At 57.7% G+C, this 18593-nt stretch overlaps 2 protein-coding genes across 3 annotated transcripts in view; one reads left to right on the top strand and one right to left on the bottom strand.

The window, feature by feature from the left end:
• The window catches only part of RSPH14 (radial spoke head 14 homolog), an 80656-nt gene that overhangs the window by 34327 nt on the left and 27736 nt on the right, over nt 1-18593 (bottom strand). The window lies entirely within an intron of this gene.
• Nucleotides 1-18593, top strand: part of GNAZ (G protein subunit alpha z) — a 53833-nt gene that overhangs the window by 22688 nt on the left and 12552 nt on the right. The window contains exon 2 of the mRNA XM_043557908.1: nt 297-1475. Within this exon, the coding sequence (XP_043413843.1) occupies nt 753-1475 (723 nt within the window). The 5' untranslated portion in view covers nt 297-752. The remainder of the gene's footprint in view (nt 1-296; nt 1476-18593) is intronic.

Below are 18593 nucleotides of genomic sequence, written 5' to 3'. Positions count from 1 at the left end.
GAGGGGTGGCAGGGCTCCGTACTCACTCCCTCACTCTGAAAACGCTGGTATGGCTCTGGGTACCCTTTCCTCAAGCACCAGACTTCAGGCAAACTGGCTCACCAGGAGGGGTGTGGGGCGTGGCTCCCAGGCACGTTTGTTTTGCTGTGGTTTGGGCACGACTCAGCAGAGTTCCGAGGAAGGGAGGGGGTTTGATTCACTCTTCCCCAGGCTGCTTCCTGACGACGTCTGAGGTCTGACCCTTTCCCACCCAGCCTGCAGTGGGAGGAGGCTCACCCTCTTCTCTGTGTTGGCAGGTGAAGGGCGGATGCCCAAGGCAGGGGGGCCGCAGGGAGCACCCGCGGCACCAGTGGCTGGCCTTCCAGCCGCACTTAGCAGCATCGCCACAGCAACCAGCAACCAGACGGCAGCAGCCTAGGCAGCCGCTACAGTACAGCTTCCCACCGTCGGAGAACAGGGAATGACTACGGCGTATCAGGCCCCACATTGGCCTGGGCAGGTGGAGTGTCACTAGAGGGAGGGCTCGGCCACCTCCTCACAACAGAAGATCGCCATGCCAGCCGGAGAAGAGGTGCTGGGGCAGGGGCTGCAGCGTGGCACAGCCTCGCCCCCCCACCCGCACTGAGCGCTTCCAGGGCGCGGGCTCTGTCTGCCGGGCATACCCGGCCTGCATCTCAGCGTCCCCTGCTTGGTGGCAACAGGGAGAGGTGCCCCGTCCCCTGCTCTGCATCTGGGCCCGCCGCTGCCGGACCATGGGATGTCGGCAAAGCTCAGAGGAGAAAGAGGCGGCGCGGCGGTCCCGGAGAATTGACCGCCACCTGCGCTCAGAGAGCCAGCGGCAGCGCCGTGAGATCAAGCTGCTCCTGCTGGGCACCAGCAACTCGGGCAAGAGCACCATCGTGAAGCAGATGAAGATCATCCACAGTGGTGGCTTCAACCTGGAGGCCTGCAAGGAGTACAAGCCCCTCATCATCTACAACGCCATCGACTCGCTGACCCGCATCATCCGTGCCCTGGCCGCCCTCAAGATCGACTTCCATAACCCGGACCGCGCCTACGACGCAGTCCAGCTCTTCGCGCTGACGGGCCCTGCCGAGAGCAAGGGTGAAATCACACCCGAGCTGCTGGGGGTCATGAGGCGGCTGTGGGCCGACCCCGGGGCACAGGCCTGCTTCGGCCGCTCCAGCGAGTACCACCTGGAGGACAACGCCGCCTACTACCTGAACGACCTGGAGCGCATTGCCGCGCCCGACTATATCCCCACTGTCGAGGACATTCTGCGCTCCCGGGACATGACCACGGGCATAGTGGAAAACAAATTCACCTTCAAGGAGCTCACCTTCAAGATGGTGGACGTGGGCGGGCAGAGATCAGAGCGCAAAAAATGGATCCACTGTTTTGAAGGCGTCACAGCCATCATCTTCTGTGTGGAGCTTAGTGGCTACGACCTGAAACTCTATGAGGACAACCAGACGGTGAGTGTGCCAGGCTTTTCCTCTGCTTGTTCCTACCACCGCTGGCTCCTGGGAAGGGGATGGGCTTGAGGTATGGGCAGGGCAGGACAGGAGAGGCTGCAGTCAGAAGGGGAGCCAAGGTGGTTCCAGCGACATGCTGTCTTTGGGAGCACAGTGTGCAATGTGCTGGGTATCACGGCCACTACAGGACCTTGGAGTAGTGTCTGCTGTCACCTTTCTCAGTGGCTGCCCCAGCATGGGCAGGTCCCGTTCTGACCTCAGTACCCTGACAGGCCCTCAGGGCTCTGAATACCCTCTGAGTAACCACCATACCCTCGGCTTCACTGGGTATGGATGCCCTCATCCAGCTGCTGACAGCACTGCCCTCTAGGTGCTCATAGATCCTAGGTGCCCAGGTAGCCCCTGCCTGAGTGCCACGAGCAGCCCACACCCCATGCCTGAAATACTCTAGGCGTGGAGAGCCATCCCTTTGCTGAGTGGGGTCTGCTCCACAGCCCCAAGAGCATGTTGCTTGGAGCCCAGAGGACACCTGGAGGTCACTGGGGAAGCTCGGCCCTGTGAGGGGCTTCACTTCAGGTGATGTTGGGGGGCATTCAGGTGTAGGGGAGGGTAACGCTGGAGGCTGGGAGGGAGGTTAACAGATCTGCAGGATGAGAGTGGAGACAAGGCCCAAGCTAGGTATCCAGTTGTTGGTCCATGTGGCAATTCAGTAAGTACACAAAACTCCTGCCAATCCCTGGCACTGTGGGTCCTGGGAACTGCAGCCATGGCCCCATAACCCCATCTGGATCCTGGGAGTCTGGCAGTGACAGGGTTAAGAACTATTTCTGAGGTTTAATCCCCAGGATTTGGGTGGGTATGGGGATTCTTTCAGGCCCTCAGCCCAGGCTGAGAACCACTGTTTGGGGCAGGAGGCTCAAAGGCATGTGGTGGGTGGAGGCCCCAGAGACTGTATGTAGCGTAGGGAGGTACAATCAGGGTTGGTGCTGAGCCAGTGAGGGGCTCGATGGGGAGCCTGGGCAAAGAAGGGAGCCAGGCCACTGGCAAGGAGAGGGTGGGCAACCGTTGCAGCTCAACCAAGGCAAAAGGCCCAGTGCACAAGCAACACAGTCTCCTTGGGCGCCCAGGGGTGGTGGTGGAGGCTGAGCAGCCAGATGGGATGGGATTGGCCAAGGCTGCCCCACCCGGCTGTCCTGCAGAGGAGGTGTTGTGCCCGGCAGAAGCACTGAGCAAAGACCTGGAATCTGCTCTTAAGAGATCTTTGATCCTGGAGGTGGGGGGCATGGGGGCAAACAGAAGTCTGCAAGTAGCTGTAGGTGGTATGGGACTGTGGGTGCCAGCAGCTCAGGGAGTCGGTGGGCTGGCAGGGGAAAGGGTGACAATAGTCATCAGGGGGACCCACCATGCTGAGAAATGGCAGGGATGGGGGGCTGACCCTACAGAGTTCAGGAAACCAGGGCAATGGCAAGGAAGGAGCTTAGTCCTTCACTCGGTCTTTTTTTAAGGCAGGTGGTGGCTTTTTTCTTTGGGTTTAGCTGGGAGTCTTAGTTGGCCCTGTGGCCCCAAGAAAGTCTGTGGATGGCTACGGGCTGTGGCCATCCTGCCAGGTGCCTGAGCATTTTTCTGGATAGAGAGAAGGTCTTCAGCTTTCGTCAGGTTTTCAAGGAAGCCCGGCCTCTTGGAGAAGAGGAAAGAAACAGCTGCAGGTAGTTACGGAGACAGAGGCAGGGCTCCCCTCGTCTCTCCTGTATGCATCCAGGGGTCTCTCCAGGGCCGTGCCAGGCAGTGATGGTATGAGGGTGTCTGGGCTGAGGACACCGCATCCACGGGGCAGGGCCTGCCTTGCTCCCAGTATTATGTGGTCCCTAGGGGTTCTAGTTCCTCTTATTCTTCTGCCTGCACCCACTTCAGTGCCATGTGTGGTTCTGGGCAGAAGGAACATCCCAGCCGACGGGTGAGGTCAGGCTCTTTGATGAGGCATTGCTGTGAGCAGAGGACTTGGGGCTGACCAGGCCACGATGCAAAGCAAGTTGCTCAGGTGAGGCCCCAGAACACGGTACTCCTGTGGTCAGCTCTCCAGGCTTCTGCCTGTGTCTGCTGTGTCCTGAGGCTGGTGGTAGCCTGTGCTCTGGGACCTTCCCAGATCTTCCTTGGATCTTGGGGCTGCCTCATTTGTCATCTCCAGAGCAAGCATGGCAAATTCCTCCAGCAATGGGCCAGGCTCCCAGATCGTCTGTTGGCAGGTTCTGTCAACCAAGCCAGTGCCCACAGGTGTGGCAGGATGTGGGAGGCAGGATGCCTGGGGCCTGAGCTGGTCACGTGCTTCATGGAGGGATTCGGTTATTATCTCTGCTCTCTGAACCTATCAGCCAGGAGGCCACCCAAGTGTCCTTAAAGATGGGCCCAAGCCCAGGCCTTCTCCTACCTGAGGCCCCACCGGCTCCACCTGGCCCATGCCTGCCTCCTTGCTGCCCCTCCCCTCTCTCCTCTGACCTTCGTGGGCTTGTTTCACTCACACGCTCTGCTGTCTCCAGCCTTAAGTGTGTGACCACCCTGTCTCTGCCTGCCCCAGTTCTTCAGGTCTCATCTCAGGTGTTACCTTCTTCAAAGGCCTTCCCTGACCCCAACACCAGCACACCCCTCCATTGCAGCCTGTCAGTACAGGTGGGTCCCCTCTCGTGGGCAAGTGAACGGCTGCCCAGTTGGGCTGGGTGGATGAAGGACTGGACAGGCAGCCCCACATAGGCCCTCGCATCACTAGCCTACTCCCAGCCCTGTCCCTGTGGCAGCACAGCGGGCAGCCCTGGGCAGTGTTGGCAGCTGCCGGCCTGGCTTGCGGGGGGAGGGGTGTTTCTGGGAAGCCTGCATTTGCCAGGCTCTGGAGCTGCTCAGGGCATTTTCTGAAGGGAGGAACTAGCAGCCAGGCCTGCACCCCACCACTGCTGCCACCCTGGTCTCAGCAGGCCTGGGGAGGTAGTTGTTCCCCAGAAAAGGAAATTCCTCATGAGAAACTCAAGCGGGGCTGGAAATTCACTGGATTCCAAATAGTTGTGACCTTTCATGCTCTACCAGCAATATCTCGGGATGGAAAACAAACAGGCTGCCGAGGAAAGACAATACCCTCCGTGATTCCTCCAGCCGGCTGGCCGCTGTGGCAGGCTGACAGCCCAGGGGAGAGCCGGGCCAGGCAGAAAGCAGAGCCTGCCTCTGCCGGCGCCTACAGGCAGCTCCCGTCACCACCGCTGGCCCACCTCTTCTGTGCCCCTGTCCTCCTCCTGCCCGGCCAAGGCAAGTGCCGCCATAGGGGATGGGACAGGACTGCCACCCATGCCTTCTTTTCAAGGGCCCTGAACTGTCTTCCCTGGGCCGCAGCAAAGGCAAGGCAGCCAAGAACCAGCCATGGTGATTTTTGCAGAAACCTAGGGAACCTGGGGGCCCGGTACCAGGCTCTGGACATGGCTCCCCAGAGCTCTTCTCCCCCGCTCGGCTCTCAAGGTCTCGTCTTCCCTCTGACAGCGGGCTGGCAGAGCCCCCCGCCCCCATGCCTGGCAAACGAGCCACAGCCACCACCACCACCTCCCCCCACCCACCGCCCGCTGGCATCTGCGTCAGCACGTTGCCAAGGGTAACGTCAGGATCTCTAGGCTCCTGGGCGTGGAGGGCTGTGGAGGGCTGTGGAGGGCTACAGCAAGCGCAGGGCAGCACCTGGGCAGGAGGAGGCAGATTCCGGGTGTCCGTGGACCATGGCAACGAGCAGATGCAAGAAGCCAGGCCCAGCCTTGATTGTGATTCCCCACCCTCATCCTGGAAGGATTTAATGGGTCCTCGGGCCTACCTGGGGCCCCATGCCCCTATACAGTACCAGCAGGCACCTGGGGCCTCCAGAGTCACGTGGGCCTCTACTATCGCCACATGGGGCCCCCTCAGAGAGCACAGGGATGTGTCACCTGACTGATCCTGTGGGGTGGCTGTGCCTATTGTCCCAGTCACTGGTGGGGGAATAGATGGGAGTGCCCAGGCTTAGGACAGGTCATGATCCCTCCCTGAGCCACACCTACAGCCTGGGGCCACACCAGGTCTCCCTGCCTCTGGCCTGCCTTTTCTGGGAAAGCCATTTCCTGGCAGCTCCGCCTTCCTTCTGGGCCTGTCCCTGGCCTCTTCCAGGAGTAAAGAAAGACAGAGCTTTAAACTCAGAGACTCAGCCATGGCCCCCCTCAGGCGCAGAGGTGTGCTGACTAAGCAACTATCCCACTGTGATAGCCCCAAGAGGCTATGTGCCCAAGGCCCCCTGTGGGCGTCTCACCCAACTTCTCATCACACATCCCACCAGGTAGGGCCCCAACACCCTGCTGGGAACCGTGGGAAGGCACAGGGGGTGGGCATTTGCTACTGAATCTCTGCCCCTGTGGATCTGCTAATGGACTCTGCGGCTGCTTAATGGTATGGGGATTCTGAAAGAAGGGGCAGATTAAAAGGCCTGCCTAGGAAGTGTCAAAGTGTTCTCATGTGAAAACCCACAGGGAGCTCACTAGTTACCCATTTTCTGGTGGAGCTGTTAGTGTTCCCAGCCCTGTAGAGGGTCTGTTGTGCACGTGTTGTGCACCTGCTGTGTACCTGCTGTGCAGATGTAAGGCCTAGACTCGAGGCCAGACGCCAAGGTGAGCCCAACCATCCAAGCAGCACAAGGAGCTGTTGGGGGGGTAGGGAGGGGGGTGGCTGGTGGGGAGAGGGGCACACATCCAGCATAGTTGCAGCATCATTTCTACAAACCCTCATGTTGCCTTGGGATACCTGCCCCTCCTTCAGAACCTGGCAGGTAGCAGTTCCCAGGGGTGTCCCTTGATTTGCTTTCATCTAGGACCAACTGTGACCACAGGTGCTCTGGGCCATGGCAAGGCTCAGTGTGGGAGCCCTGGCATCCCCACTGCTTATCCAACAGACAGCTGGTTGATGTGTATTGAGGAGGGTCCCTAGGGCGATGGGTAGAACACAGGAACATGCCCTTTAGGGGGTCAGGTTCAGCAGGTGGCGGAGGCTACATAACCAGACTCTAGACTATCGATGTTACCTCTGCCTAGCTCTGGCCCTCAGCTGGGGCCTCCTCCTCATCCTGGGGCCCTCAGTTTCCAGGGGAGCTGAACTCCAGACAGGTCACAGGCCCACAGCCCTGTCACCCACCCACCCTAGATGTCATGTGCTATGGGCACAGGGTTGGCACACAGTGGTGCTCAGCAGACTGGACTGGGCAGGAAGCACGCAGGCTGGGGAAGAGCCAGAGTTCAGAGTCCCATCTTCTGGGTGCACAGCCACTGGGACACTCAGCCCTTCTGGGGAGCCCCTGAAAGTGCCGGGCCCTAAGGGGTGGCCTGTGCAGTGTGCCCCAGAGGAGGGGGCTGCTCAAGGCTGTCTTACAAACTGTGTACCCACACCCTAGGACTGCTTTATCATTCAGCCCTAAAGGGAACTGGTTTTGGCACTTTAAAACGTTGTGTTGTGTCATGAAATGGCAACGTTGTGTTGTGTCACAAAATGCATGTTAAAGGTGATGCACTGTATTGCAGAAAGACAGGCTTCTACCTATTATTAACAGAGCTGGTGATCACAGAGCTGGTCCAAAGGAGGTGATTAGAATGAGAAATAGCCAGATGTGGATGCTACTTCTGCTTAGATTTAGAAGGGACTTCATATATCCTTTAGTGTCCTTAACCAGCCAGTTTTGCAAGTAAGGAAACTGAGGCCTAGAGATCATGCATCATGTGTCCCTGGGCTCTCAGAGGATGGGGAGTTGCAGTGCTCCCTCAGAGATTCCAGGGGACTCCAGAATCCCCACGTCCTGTAGGTACAGGGGTGCTCCACGGAAGGCCTTGGGGCGGGACTGGTTTCCACCCTTGGGCTGAGGACAGTTGAGTGGCTGTCAGAGTTGTCCCTGCCCCCACGCCATCAGTGCCAGGACCACAGGCAGCCTGAGCAGAGTACATCCCCACTCTGCCTCATGCTCCTGACTGGTCGAGGACATAGATCCAGGAATTGTGCCATGGGGACTTGGGACAATTCCAGGGAGACATGCCATTGACCTGCATGGAGGCCACTGGCCTTCCTTCTGCCCCCCAGGCACTGGTCTCCCTGAGCAGCTCCTTCCAGTCTCATGATGTTCCAGGGCCACATCCAATTTGTTGCAACCTCCACAAATTGTGGATGACCCTGGGACATCAGAAACCTCTTGGACCAGAGCCAGGAGGCAGGGCCTGGCTGGCAGAGGGGCCTGGGTTCCTTGGAGTGGACAACACCAGGCACAGGTCTCCCTGAGCAGCTCCTTCCAGTCTCATGATGTTCCAGGGCCACATCCAATTTGTTGCAACCTCCACAAATTGTGGATGACCCTGGGACATCAGAAACCTCTTGGACCAGAGCCAGGAGGCAGGGCCTGGCTGGCAGAGGGGCCTGGGTTCCTTGGAGTGGACAACCCCAGGCACAGATCTGAGCTGCTCTGAAGAGGCAAAGGCAGTAAGAGAGCTGGGCCATGACAGTGCCTCCCATGGCAGGTACAGGTGGGCACAGGGCTCAGCTGGCCACACACTCTCCCCAGCGGCATCCCTCCCACAGATTAGACCAGCTCTCTCTCTGTGGCTGGCTGCAAGGGGGACAGGCACACATGCATTCACAACTGGATTTCTGGTGGCCCAGAGGTGCTGTCAGTACCTGTGAACAGTCCCTCTGCCTCCATGTGGGCTCCTCAGACTCTGGGCCCATCCAAGGTCCTTGCTCTGTTGCCCAGCCCTTGTCATAGTACTAACAGGGCTAAGGCCATCTGATTCTCACCTCAGTGAACCCTGGGAGTGAGCCCATGGCCCCCACTCAGTGTGTGGCCACCCTGAGCATCAAATGAGTCCCCATAGAGTGTTGGCTCCAGCCCGTGATGGGCAGAGGTGAAGTGGAGGGAGCATAGAGAAGGCAGCAGCCATCAGCTGTCACTCCCCTGCAGCACAGCCTGATGCCTATATGTGATCCACAGAACTTGCCAACTGATATGTCAGTTCCTTGGGCTGAGACTTCCTTTCCTGTGTTCCCAGGGAGACATGCAGCCACTGAGGCCATTGTCAATAGCTCTTTCCTATGTTCCTTCATCCCTGTTGCACTGAGAACTTCCACGGGCTCCCATTTTCTGTCTACCTTTGTGCTTGGCTCCTTGCCCGGAGTAAGTCTGCAGTCCCATACCAGCCAAACAGAAGGATGAACCTCAGCCCAGGGCTCAGGCCCACCTGCTGCTCAGCATGGCCAGCTCTTCCATCCCTGCTCCGTTCTGTATAGTGGAACTTTGGGATCCTAATACAGCCTTTCATTTATCCCTACCTCCTCATCCTTGGGACCCAGCTCTGCCATTGAGCATATCAGCCACACCTCCATGGTGGTCACCTCCTGCTGTGTCACTGGAGGCCCCTTTCCCCCCAGGCACAGGCTGTCACTAAGCATAGCTGGAATGCGATCCCCATCCCTCCCCCTCTTCCACTGTGACAGACTGCCACACGCTTTGGCAGAATCTGCAATAGGGACCTCCACAGCGTTCCTCGGATCTCTGAGCCTGGTGGCCCTCCCCAAACAGGAAGTCGACTAGCTTGGGCTCCATCGTGGGCCTCCCTCATAGGCGAGTTGGGGTCGGCCTCTTGCCCTAGTGCTGACGAACCAAGAGGGAGGGGGGCAAGCAGTGTCAGCACTGTGCCGGCAGAGTTGGCCCACCAGTTGCCTCAGAGGACACTGAAAGCCAAGGTGGCAGCAACAGAGCCTCCCTCTCTGCACACCAGCCCACCGGAGGGCCAGAGCTGCCCAATACCAGCTCATAAGTGCCAAATTTTCAATTTTTAGGAAGTTGATGAGCTGTTACACATCATGTTGGTAGCTTAAAATCATCCAGGAGAACGTATTCACACAGAAATTGGCGAATGCTACAAATCCGCGTCCTCCCAACCTGCTGTTAAACACTCACCAGCCTACTGCAGCCAGTGACCCCAAAGCCTAGCCAGAAGGGCCCCTTCCAGGCAGCCTCATTGATAGGTGAATTACAGGATTCACCGTCTGTGTCTTTTTGAAAAGCTAGGCAGTGTCCCCCTTTTTCAGCCTCCTCAGCATTTCCCTACTCCGGCCCTGTGACCGCAGGTGTTATTTCTGTTCACGTTCATCCCGCTTGAGAACAGTAATTTGCCAGAGTGACTCCACGCTCGTCCTGGGCTCCCCCTCCCACTCTCCCCAGGCAGATTTACGAGAATCCTTTCTGCGCAGAGAAGCAGACTCCGAGCTGGGTAGTTCTGCTTTCTCTCTGTCAGCACGTTAGCAGACTAACGTGAGACCATCTGCTCGAGACAGGGCCTGTCCAGTATTCTTCTCCATCTGAGAGGACAAGCCCTGTGATACTCATTCAGGAAGCGTTTCTTACACACCTCTTATGTGCAAGAATCTCACCATCTAGGGACAGAAATGATTGTGTCCCTTCCTCCTCTGAGGTCAGATGAGAATGATATCACGCAGCCCCTGAAGGGCTGGGGTGGCTCAGCCAGCACCCATTTCCACTGGCCCCATGCTCGCTGTCACTGGCCTGAAGGCACCCCTGTGAAGCAGCTGTCTGGGTTTAGAGAAGCCAGAAGGGCCTCCTCTGCCCCAGAGACCAACTTTCAGGAGAGAAGGGGGGCCGAGGCATCAGGATCAGGGCCTGGGTAGATTGGGATAAAGGTAGGGGTGATAATCTGTATTCAATGTGGACCTTGCAGAATCCAGCCTGGCTGTGGGGGCTGTGGGAGCAGCCAGTAAAGGCAAGACCCAGGGGCTGTTTGAAGGGGGCATGGAGAGCTAGGGCACTGACTACCCTGCAGGAGAGCCAAGGTCCCAGGTGCTGCAAACAATCCCCAGCAGTCTGGGATGGGCATTGGTGCCTGCATACCCTGGGATGGTGGAGCCGGGGTCTGCTGGGGCCATTGCATCTCCCACAATCTGTGCATTTCCCCCTCTGCCACATGATCTGCTCTAGAGGACGCCCCTTCAGCTGACCACAGAATGTCTCCATTCTGTGCTTCATGGTAACACTTCCCAGCCCGCATCCGACTTGGCTACCCAGACCAGTGGGGTAATTAATTTCCCCAGCGCATTAGCTCTGCTCCTTACGCACACATCAGAACAGCTCTGGGTTTTAAGACACAGATTATTATTGTTTTAAGGGATTTCTATAATCCGAGAACTGAAAAACAACTTGTCCACTTATCAAGAACAGACTGCAGGGTTGCCTGGGTGGCTCAGTCATTTGGTTGACCGACTTGCACTCAGGTTTTGATCTCGCGGTTTGTGGGTTGGAGCACCACATCGGGCTCTGTGCTCAGAGCCCGGAGCTCAGAGCCTGGAGCCTGATTCAGATTCTTTATCTCCCTCTCTCTCTGCCCTTCCCCTGCTCGCATTGTCTCTCTCCCTCTAAAAAATAAAAAAAATTTTAAAAGATTATAAAAAAAGGAAAAACAGACTGAAGGAAGGAGGCTGAGAGCAGTGGGGGCCAAGCTGAGCTGGGGACCCTCAGTAACCAGCAGAGATGGGGACATAGGACGTCTGCAACCCAGGGGAGTCCCTCAACTGCCCTGAACAACACCAGAAATGCTTCTGTGCTAACAGGTTACCTGCAGAACCCCTTTTTACCCATCTGTAGGGCCCCTGAGGCCCCACTGGCTCTGACAGTCTAGAGTTTCTGGGGAGATTAGAGTAGCAGTCAGCTGAGGGAAGGGGAGGGGCCCTGGGTATCTGACAGTGGAGCAAAAGGCACTCCTACTCCCCTTGCACATGGCTCCCGACTGGACACATGTCCTCAGATCCAGAGAACAAACGCTCAGGCTGGCCCAGGAGCCCGGGCCACAGCTCACTCTAATCCTGCCTTCCTCACCTCCAGTTGGCATATCCCTGGCTCATGCACTTTCTCTAATTTCATTAATAAACCCATTCAGCCAAAGGCCCTGGGCTGACTGAGGCAACCTTTGGTTCTTGGGTGGCTTCCCACCCTTGGGCCAGCAGGAAAGGCACTAAGTGGAGACTTCTACTCCATGGTGCTTTGTTCAGTGCCCACTGGGCTCCCAGGTACATCCCCTTTGGCTCCTTTTTTAGCCTTGTCTGCCCAAGGGCAGGATCCCAGGAGGCAAAAGGGAGCAGTACCTGGCCAGATGTGGCCCCTGGTCCTGCCCATTCTCAGCTTGGATGATCTGATCCAGTCTTGACTTCCTCATCTGTAAAGTGAGACAGCCCCTCAGCTCAAGGACAAGACATAGTCTTGATGATATTTGCCATTACTTGTGCCTGTTTTTGGTGCCTCAGCGCCTGGAGCTGTGGGGCTGGTGCTCTGTTGGAGAGTACAAGCATTGGAGTTTAGACCCTGGTTTGAGTGACAGGGAAGGTGGTATGGGAATCAGCACAGGCCCATGGGGAACACGGTACCATCCTGCCATTTCATTTTCCTCTCATGAGAAATTGCCATGACCTCCCCCTGGACAAGCAAGTGGGCTGAGCCTGCATATAGCTGAGCAACCCCCCCCCCCACCCCCCGCTTCCACCAAAGCTAAGGCCGGCACACCATATAGCAGGCTGGGGCCATGTGTGGCCTGAGCTGAGACTGGTTCCCCAGGGTAGTCTGCTCCCCAGGGAGCCTATCGGTAGCCATCCTGCCCACCTCCCCCCTCAATCCCACACACCCCTCCCAGGGCCAGGCTTCAAGTGCCTCTTAAGACATGACATCACATCATATCACAGAGGCTACAGACCCCACTGAATCAGGATGAGGGCAGTGCTGGACATGCCTATCATGCTCTGCTCTGACACTCAGACACTTTGGCTTTTTGTACCCCTCCTGACCAGGGAACCTGGCACAGAGCTCTCAGAGCAAGGGCACTGGGGCACTGCCAGGTCTGGGACAGGACAGGTTCCTCCTAGGGGCATCCCAGTCCCCTGGCTACAGTGGTATTGCGGGGGGGGGGGGGGGGGGGGCAGGAGTCTCATCTGGTCAGCAAGGAACCTGTGGAAGTTGGAGGCCTGACTTCCCCCAGAGCTCTCACAGTGTGTGAGTCTAGCCTACAGTCAGTGAGACTGTGACCGTGACCACTGACTAGCTGGCCCCTGGCTCACCCTTCCCTCAAATCTTGTCCCTGTTCCCACCTAGTGCTCTGTCTGCAAGGCAGAACTGCTCTGGCTCTGTAACTAGGCCCAGACTGTCCTACCCACCTGTGGCCTTACCTGGGCGTCACCCTGGGCCACCCCATTCTCTCCCCCAACACTGCCTGCCTGGGAGGATGGGCTGGCACAGCCCTGGAGAAGCAGGTAGGCACAGGTGGAGGTGGGGTGAGGTGTTTGGGGGCCGCCCAGGGGGCAATGACACATGAGCTGCACATCCTGAAGACCAAGACTGTCTCCCGATTGAAGATGAGGACTGGAGGCCAAAAATGGAACACCACCCACTTTGTCTCACTTCCCTACCTCACCTGTAAACGACCTGAGAGGGTTGGACAGAGCTGGCCAGAGTGAGCACCAAGAGAGCACTGTCTGCTGCTGAGAACCTAGCAGGGTACAGGGTGTGTTAATGAACCAATGACAGGTACAGGTTCCTGTCAATGACAGGAACACCCTCCTGGGCAGGATAAAGCCAGCAGCCACCACCTCGGGCAAATGCAGTGTCAGGCACTGGGCCAGCAACAGCCATTCCCAGGGGGAGGCCCCTGTTTTGGCAGTGCCTGGGATCCATGGAGGGTCCCAGGGGACTGCAGAATTCCCTAAATCACACTCCCATTGTGTGGCTGCACCAACACACATGCATGGGCAATCCTCCCTTGGAGAGCCTCTGCCACTGATCAGATTCTCAACGGAGCTGAGACCCCAGAAGACCCAGAAGATTGCACTAGCCTCCCTCATCCCCTGCAAATGGAGAAGCCAGGGTTAGGGCAGTAATGACCCACAGCCAGAGGTTCCCCCTTAAGGTGTCTTAATGGGGACATCTCCCCCCGCCCCCACCCCACCGACCCTGTCCCCAATTTCCCATGTCTCTGCAGGAACTGGCTGCCAGTGGTTTCAGCAGCCTTTGCTCCTGGAGGTATGGCCCAGGAATACAGGAGTATGCCCAGGAGTACGGAAGCATGCTCCTTGTTGAACAGAGTTAGGCAAGGGTGTTAGGCTAGTAGGTTCCAGAGGAGTCCTCTGGAGCTAAAGCTGGGAGAGTTTTTTGCGCTCTGTTTCCTCCCTCAGTGACAGTGATGGTCTGCAAGCCCTGGGCCAGGCCTGTAATCTGTGTTGCCAGTTTCCAGTCTTCACGAACCTGCATCCTGCTGTTTGCTAATTTCCCATCGGTGACTGACAGCAGGGGGACTTAGATCAAGCTGGCAAGATTTAACACAAAAACAAATAGGAAACAGTTCTCATTTGAGCTAAAGCAAAAATGCATTGGGGCTTTAAAAGACGTGCTCCTGCCTGAGGCGGTGGGGGGGGGGGGGGGCAGGGGGTTAAGGTGAGGGCAGGTGGGGCCACAGCCTAGACTTCATCCAGTACTGCCAATAATCTGCTGGGTGGCCCAGGGGCCCCTCCCCTGTCTGGGGCTGGGTGTGAAGTAAGGGAGCAGAATATGGGAACTCCAGGAACCTTTCAGAGAAGATGTTTCCAGTGTTGCCCTGGGAATTTGCGACCCCAAACTGGGAGTTGTTTCTCATACCTAATCTGTCCCCTCAAGTGATAGGCTGTTCACCACCCATGTCACACTAGCCCCAGGGTCCTGTCACCCCAGGGCTCTGCAGATACTTGTGGGAGAGGGATGGTCCTTTCTGGTCCTTTCTGGCTTTAAGATCCTGTAAGTCGATTCCGAGGTTCAGTGAGAGCAGAAAGCAAAACCAAGTGATGTGTGTGTGTCTGGGGTGCTGGTGACACCCGCTCAGACTCCCAGGGGGACAGCTCGGCAATTGGGAGCCCTGGGGCTTTGTGTGGCTTAGATTGCCCAGGTCCAGGCTGGCCCAGTGGCATAGCTCCCGGCCCCTTGTCCCTTGCGCACCTCCTGGGGAGTTTGGGCAGTCCATGGGGCTGGGGCACAGCATGCACTCAGAGCTTGGATGGCTCTGTGGGTTGTGGTTGGCCACAGAAGAAATGGAAGGGGGCAAGCTGGGCTGCCCACAATTGTATTCAGGCACATTGGTTCTCAGCCCTGTGCCAGGCAGGCCCCCTGGGAGAGTCGGTGGCACCCAGGCCCCAGCCCTTTCTCTCCAGGGGCTGACATCCAGGTGGGAAGACGAAGGCAGGTCAGAGGACAGAGGCTAGACCCCCAGATGCAGCCATGGGGCCCTGCACACAAACCTCTAAGACCCTCACACTGGCAGGGTGTGGCCCCCACCACACGGATGAGGAAACTTCAGGCTGCTCAGCTGGTCCCTCTCTCTACCACCTTGTAAGGAGGACCCATGGCTCTCCCCTTCCCAGGGCATGAGAGTTCAGGGACTGGGAGGCTGCCACCCTTGCTATTACTTTGGGTCTCCCTAGTCCCCTCCATGTATACATGGGGAAAACAGGGGCCAGCAGACAAAATGGCCCACAGAAGGGGGGTAGAGGGTGGGTGCCGAGCTGGGTGAGAAGCATTAGCGGCGGGTGGTCCAAAGCTGAACTGCTGTGGGAGGCAGGAAGTAGCTGTCTCCCGTTTCTGGCAGGTTCGGAGGGTTTTGGGCTATTAGGACCCGAATTTCAGCTTTACTGGCAGCCTGTTATCTTGTTTAAACAGGCTTTGCTGTTTGAGTAGCAGGCCTGGCCAGTGCTGTTACTATGAGCGTTGCAATTGTCACTGGATTGGGGGGCAAAGGGACAGGCAAGCAATGACTCTGACTTCTGGACTGGTTGGAACACACCCCCAACCCAGAGAAGCCCCATCCGTTGCTGGCCTGAGGCCTGCAGGGCTGAGCACTTTAAAATGGGCCACTTCTGAGCCTCCTGTCCCCCTCCCTCCCTGCCTGGACATGCAGCAAGCTGGGCCCTGGGGCAGGAGGGATCTGGGGAAGAGAAGGAGAGGACAAGGTGATGGGAAGGTCAGGGGCCCCATGAAAACCCGGGACTGTCCGAGGGCATGAGGTGTGCCACCCTGAGTTGCTAATCTTTTTGTGTCACATGCTAATCTCCACTCTAGCCAGGGAGTTGTGTGGCCCCAGGACTGTCCGTCCCCAGGTGGCAGCAGAGGCTGGGGGTGATAGGAGCAGGTGCCAGGCAGACCCACCTCACAAGGTGTGGATGGGAACACACCAGTGGAGTCAGAGCCTGGGGCCTCTACACAGAACCCCCTGGGGTTGGCCACAAGGGGCTGAAGTAGGAAAATAAAACCTGAGACCACATCCACCAAGACACAGGATCAGGCAGTTCCTGATCATTTTAAAGCCGGAAGAGTGCCTACTTAGCAAACACCTTTTCGGCTAGTTTTGCCAGACTGAGCCACTGGACAACTGAGCTGAAGTGAGAAAGAACACAGGCCAACTGTCTGTGAAAGACCAGGGCAGCACAAGGCCTGTCTCAGGGAGGGAGGCCCAGCCCTGCTGTCCTCAGTGGTCCCTGCCACACATTTGGGGTCCTGGGCAGGGGAGGAGACCAGGGGCAGTATGAGGCCTGCAGGCCATTTGTGGGGCAGGGGCACTCTGCACCCACGGCTCCTCCCACCCCACCCCAGCCCCGCACGCGGCTGTGATGCCAATAGGATTGCCGACAGCGTGCACCATCTGGCCCTGCTGCCATCACCCTGCGTCCAGCAGACCGCCCTGGCTGGGCACTGGAGAGACCAGTGCCCCTAACGGACCGGGCACTGTGTTCATGGCAGATGATGAGCAATACCAAGAGCAGGATCCAATTGGGCCTGAAGCTGTGTAGCAAATTAAGGTGGTGACTAGGGGGGGTGCTTCAGATAGGGGGCTCACAGAAGGCCTTGGGGAGCTGGTCCTCTCTGTGGGAACCCAAGGGAAGGAAAAGCATAGCAGTGAGGGAGGCCCTCAGGCGGGGAGGGGCAGGATGAGTCAGGGAGCTGGCGGAAAGCATGGTGTCATCCTCTGTGATAGAAGCGACTGGAAGGGTTAGGCTCTGCAGTGGTAGGGCCATGACAGAGTCATGGAGCAGAAGCAGGGAGACAGTCTGGCAAGAGATGGTAGCACTGGGAAGGAGAGGTGTGGACAGCTTCCAGGTGTGTCTGGAAGTATCATCGATGGGACAGGATGCAGGCAGAGCCCACAGCCTGACACTGGGCCCTCTGCACACCGTAGCCCCACACACACACCTGGCCTCTGCTAGGGTTGTGCCCATGGCCTGGGGTGCTTTCTCCTCTAGTGGCAGAAATCAGCTCATTCATCAGTGCCCAGCCCAGCCGGCACACCCCCCTCTGTGCCACCTGCCCTCAAGCTTGCGTGGGGTGGTGCCGGACAGCTGGTGGCATGTGTGTCCTTCCCCTAGGGAGACTCGGTTTTCATAAGCCAGGACTGCTCCTTGCTCTTCTCTGTTTGTCCCTCGAGGCAGGAGTGCGCACTACATTCAGTAGGAGCTTAAGGTGTATCCAAGGGACTGACTGAGGTCCGGAGAAAAGGGCAGCTGAAGCAGCCAGGGGAGGTTGGGCTTGCATCTCAGTGCTGCTGCACCCAAACAGTGGTGCTCAGTGGGTGGGACACTGGGCCTCCAGCCTTCTCTCATTATTGCCTATTGACCACATTTCTGTTGTGACTCATTGCATGATAGCCCATAGTAACTGCTGTCTGATGGCTCGCAGGACCCAAGGCTCTCGGGTAAGGTAAAGCTCAAGGAGAACCAAGGCAGCCCTCCATGGATCTGGCCGCAGAGTGGGTGGGTAGCCCTGTTGGAGCAGACAGTCTGAGGGCTCCTCACTCAGGCCCTCACCCTGTAGGGTTGCTTCCTGACTTGCTACGGGTTCAGCTGCTGACCCTTTCAGCCTATCCACCCATGCCACCCAGGGAGCCCTAAAGCTGGTAAGTCAGAGAGATAAAGGGGTCAGATGGAAGAGGGGTGGGTGCTGATCTGAGTGGACATCTGACCAAGGGTCAGAGAGCAGGGGTAACCATGGCCTACACTGGGGAGGCCTGTGGCTGGGCCCAGGGACATGAGAACAGGATGGGATAGGAAGACATCAAGTGGGAGGGTGTGGGGGTGCTGAGGAGAGGAAGCCCCCAGTTGCTGCGACAGATAGAGGGGAAGGAGGGGCATGAGCTGCTGTCCCTATGTGTGGACAGGGCTGTGTCCGTCTGTCTCAGCCTGGGCATCTTGAGGGTTTACACACAGCTATGGGGGCAGCGCATCTCCAGGGCCTTGAGGGCCTAAGTTTGGGGGGGTGGGTGCAACCGACCCAGGCCTGGCAGCAGTGGGAAGCAGGGCTGTCCTGAAGGGGAGTGCTGCTCACCCCAGGGGTCCTGAATGCCTTGGAGGAGGGGAGGAGGGTGAGCAACAGTGCTTCCTGGCTTGCCCACATTGCCCTGGTGGCTCTCCTCTCTGTGCTGTCCCTGCATATTGGCTCCAGAGGCAGTCAGGGGCTCATTGATTCATTAACCTCATTAATCCAGTTCTCTAGTCTGGCAAGGCAGCATTTAGGTTTGTGGGAGGAAGAAGTAGGAAATGCTAACCAGATTGGTTTGGAAGTGACCCTGGTCACCCAGCTCTGTCCCCAGACATGTCCCCCTTTCCTGAGGCCAATAGCAGTGGGGGATGACTAGGCCTGGGTGGCTGTCGTTGTACGGGGGGGCTCTCCTTGGGCGATGGGGGTGGTAGGCCTGGCAACGGGGCCTGGGCAGGCCAGGTTAACCCTATGAGCCCCAGTTTCTATGTAAAATGGAAATATCAGGAAGAACCCCGCTGTGGCTTCCCTCCGTGGCATGTCTGGGAGCCCCTTACAAGCCTCTTCTCTGAGATGAACAGAACTGGACATCTAGGCATCAGGGTAGCCTCCACACAAAGGAAGAAGCAAGGCCCAGAGCCATCAGGGGCAATTGTTGAGGTTAACACTGCCACAGGCTAACTCTGCCAAGGGCCAGACACTATCAGTGACACGACCTTCAGTGACACTACCAGCACCTCACCTCCTCTTCCATTGGGAGGCCCCCTCCACCC

This window comes from Prionailurus bengalensis, chromosome D3 (assembly GCF_016509475.1).
Source record: "Prionailurus bengalensis isolate Pbe53 chromosome D3, Fcat_Pben_1.1_paternal_pri, whole genome shotgun sequence".
NCBI classification, from domain to species: Eukaryota; Metazoa; Chordata; class Mammalia; order Carnivora; family Felidae; genus Prionailurus; species Prionailurus bengalensis.
Note: the sequence above shows the minus strand (reverse complement) of the source record. Positions and strands in the feature narration are given on the sequence as shown.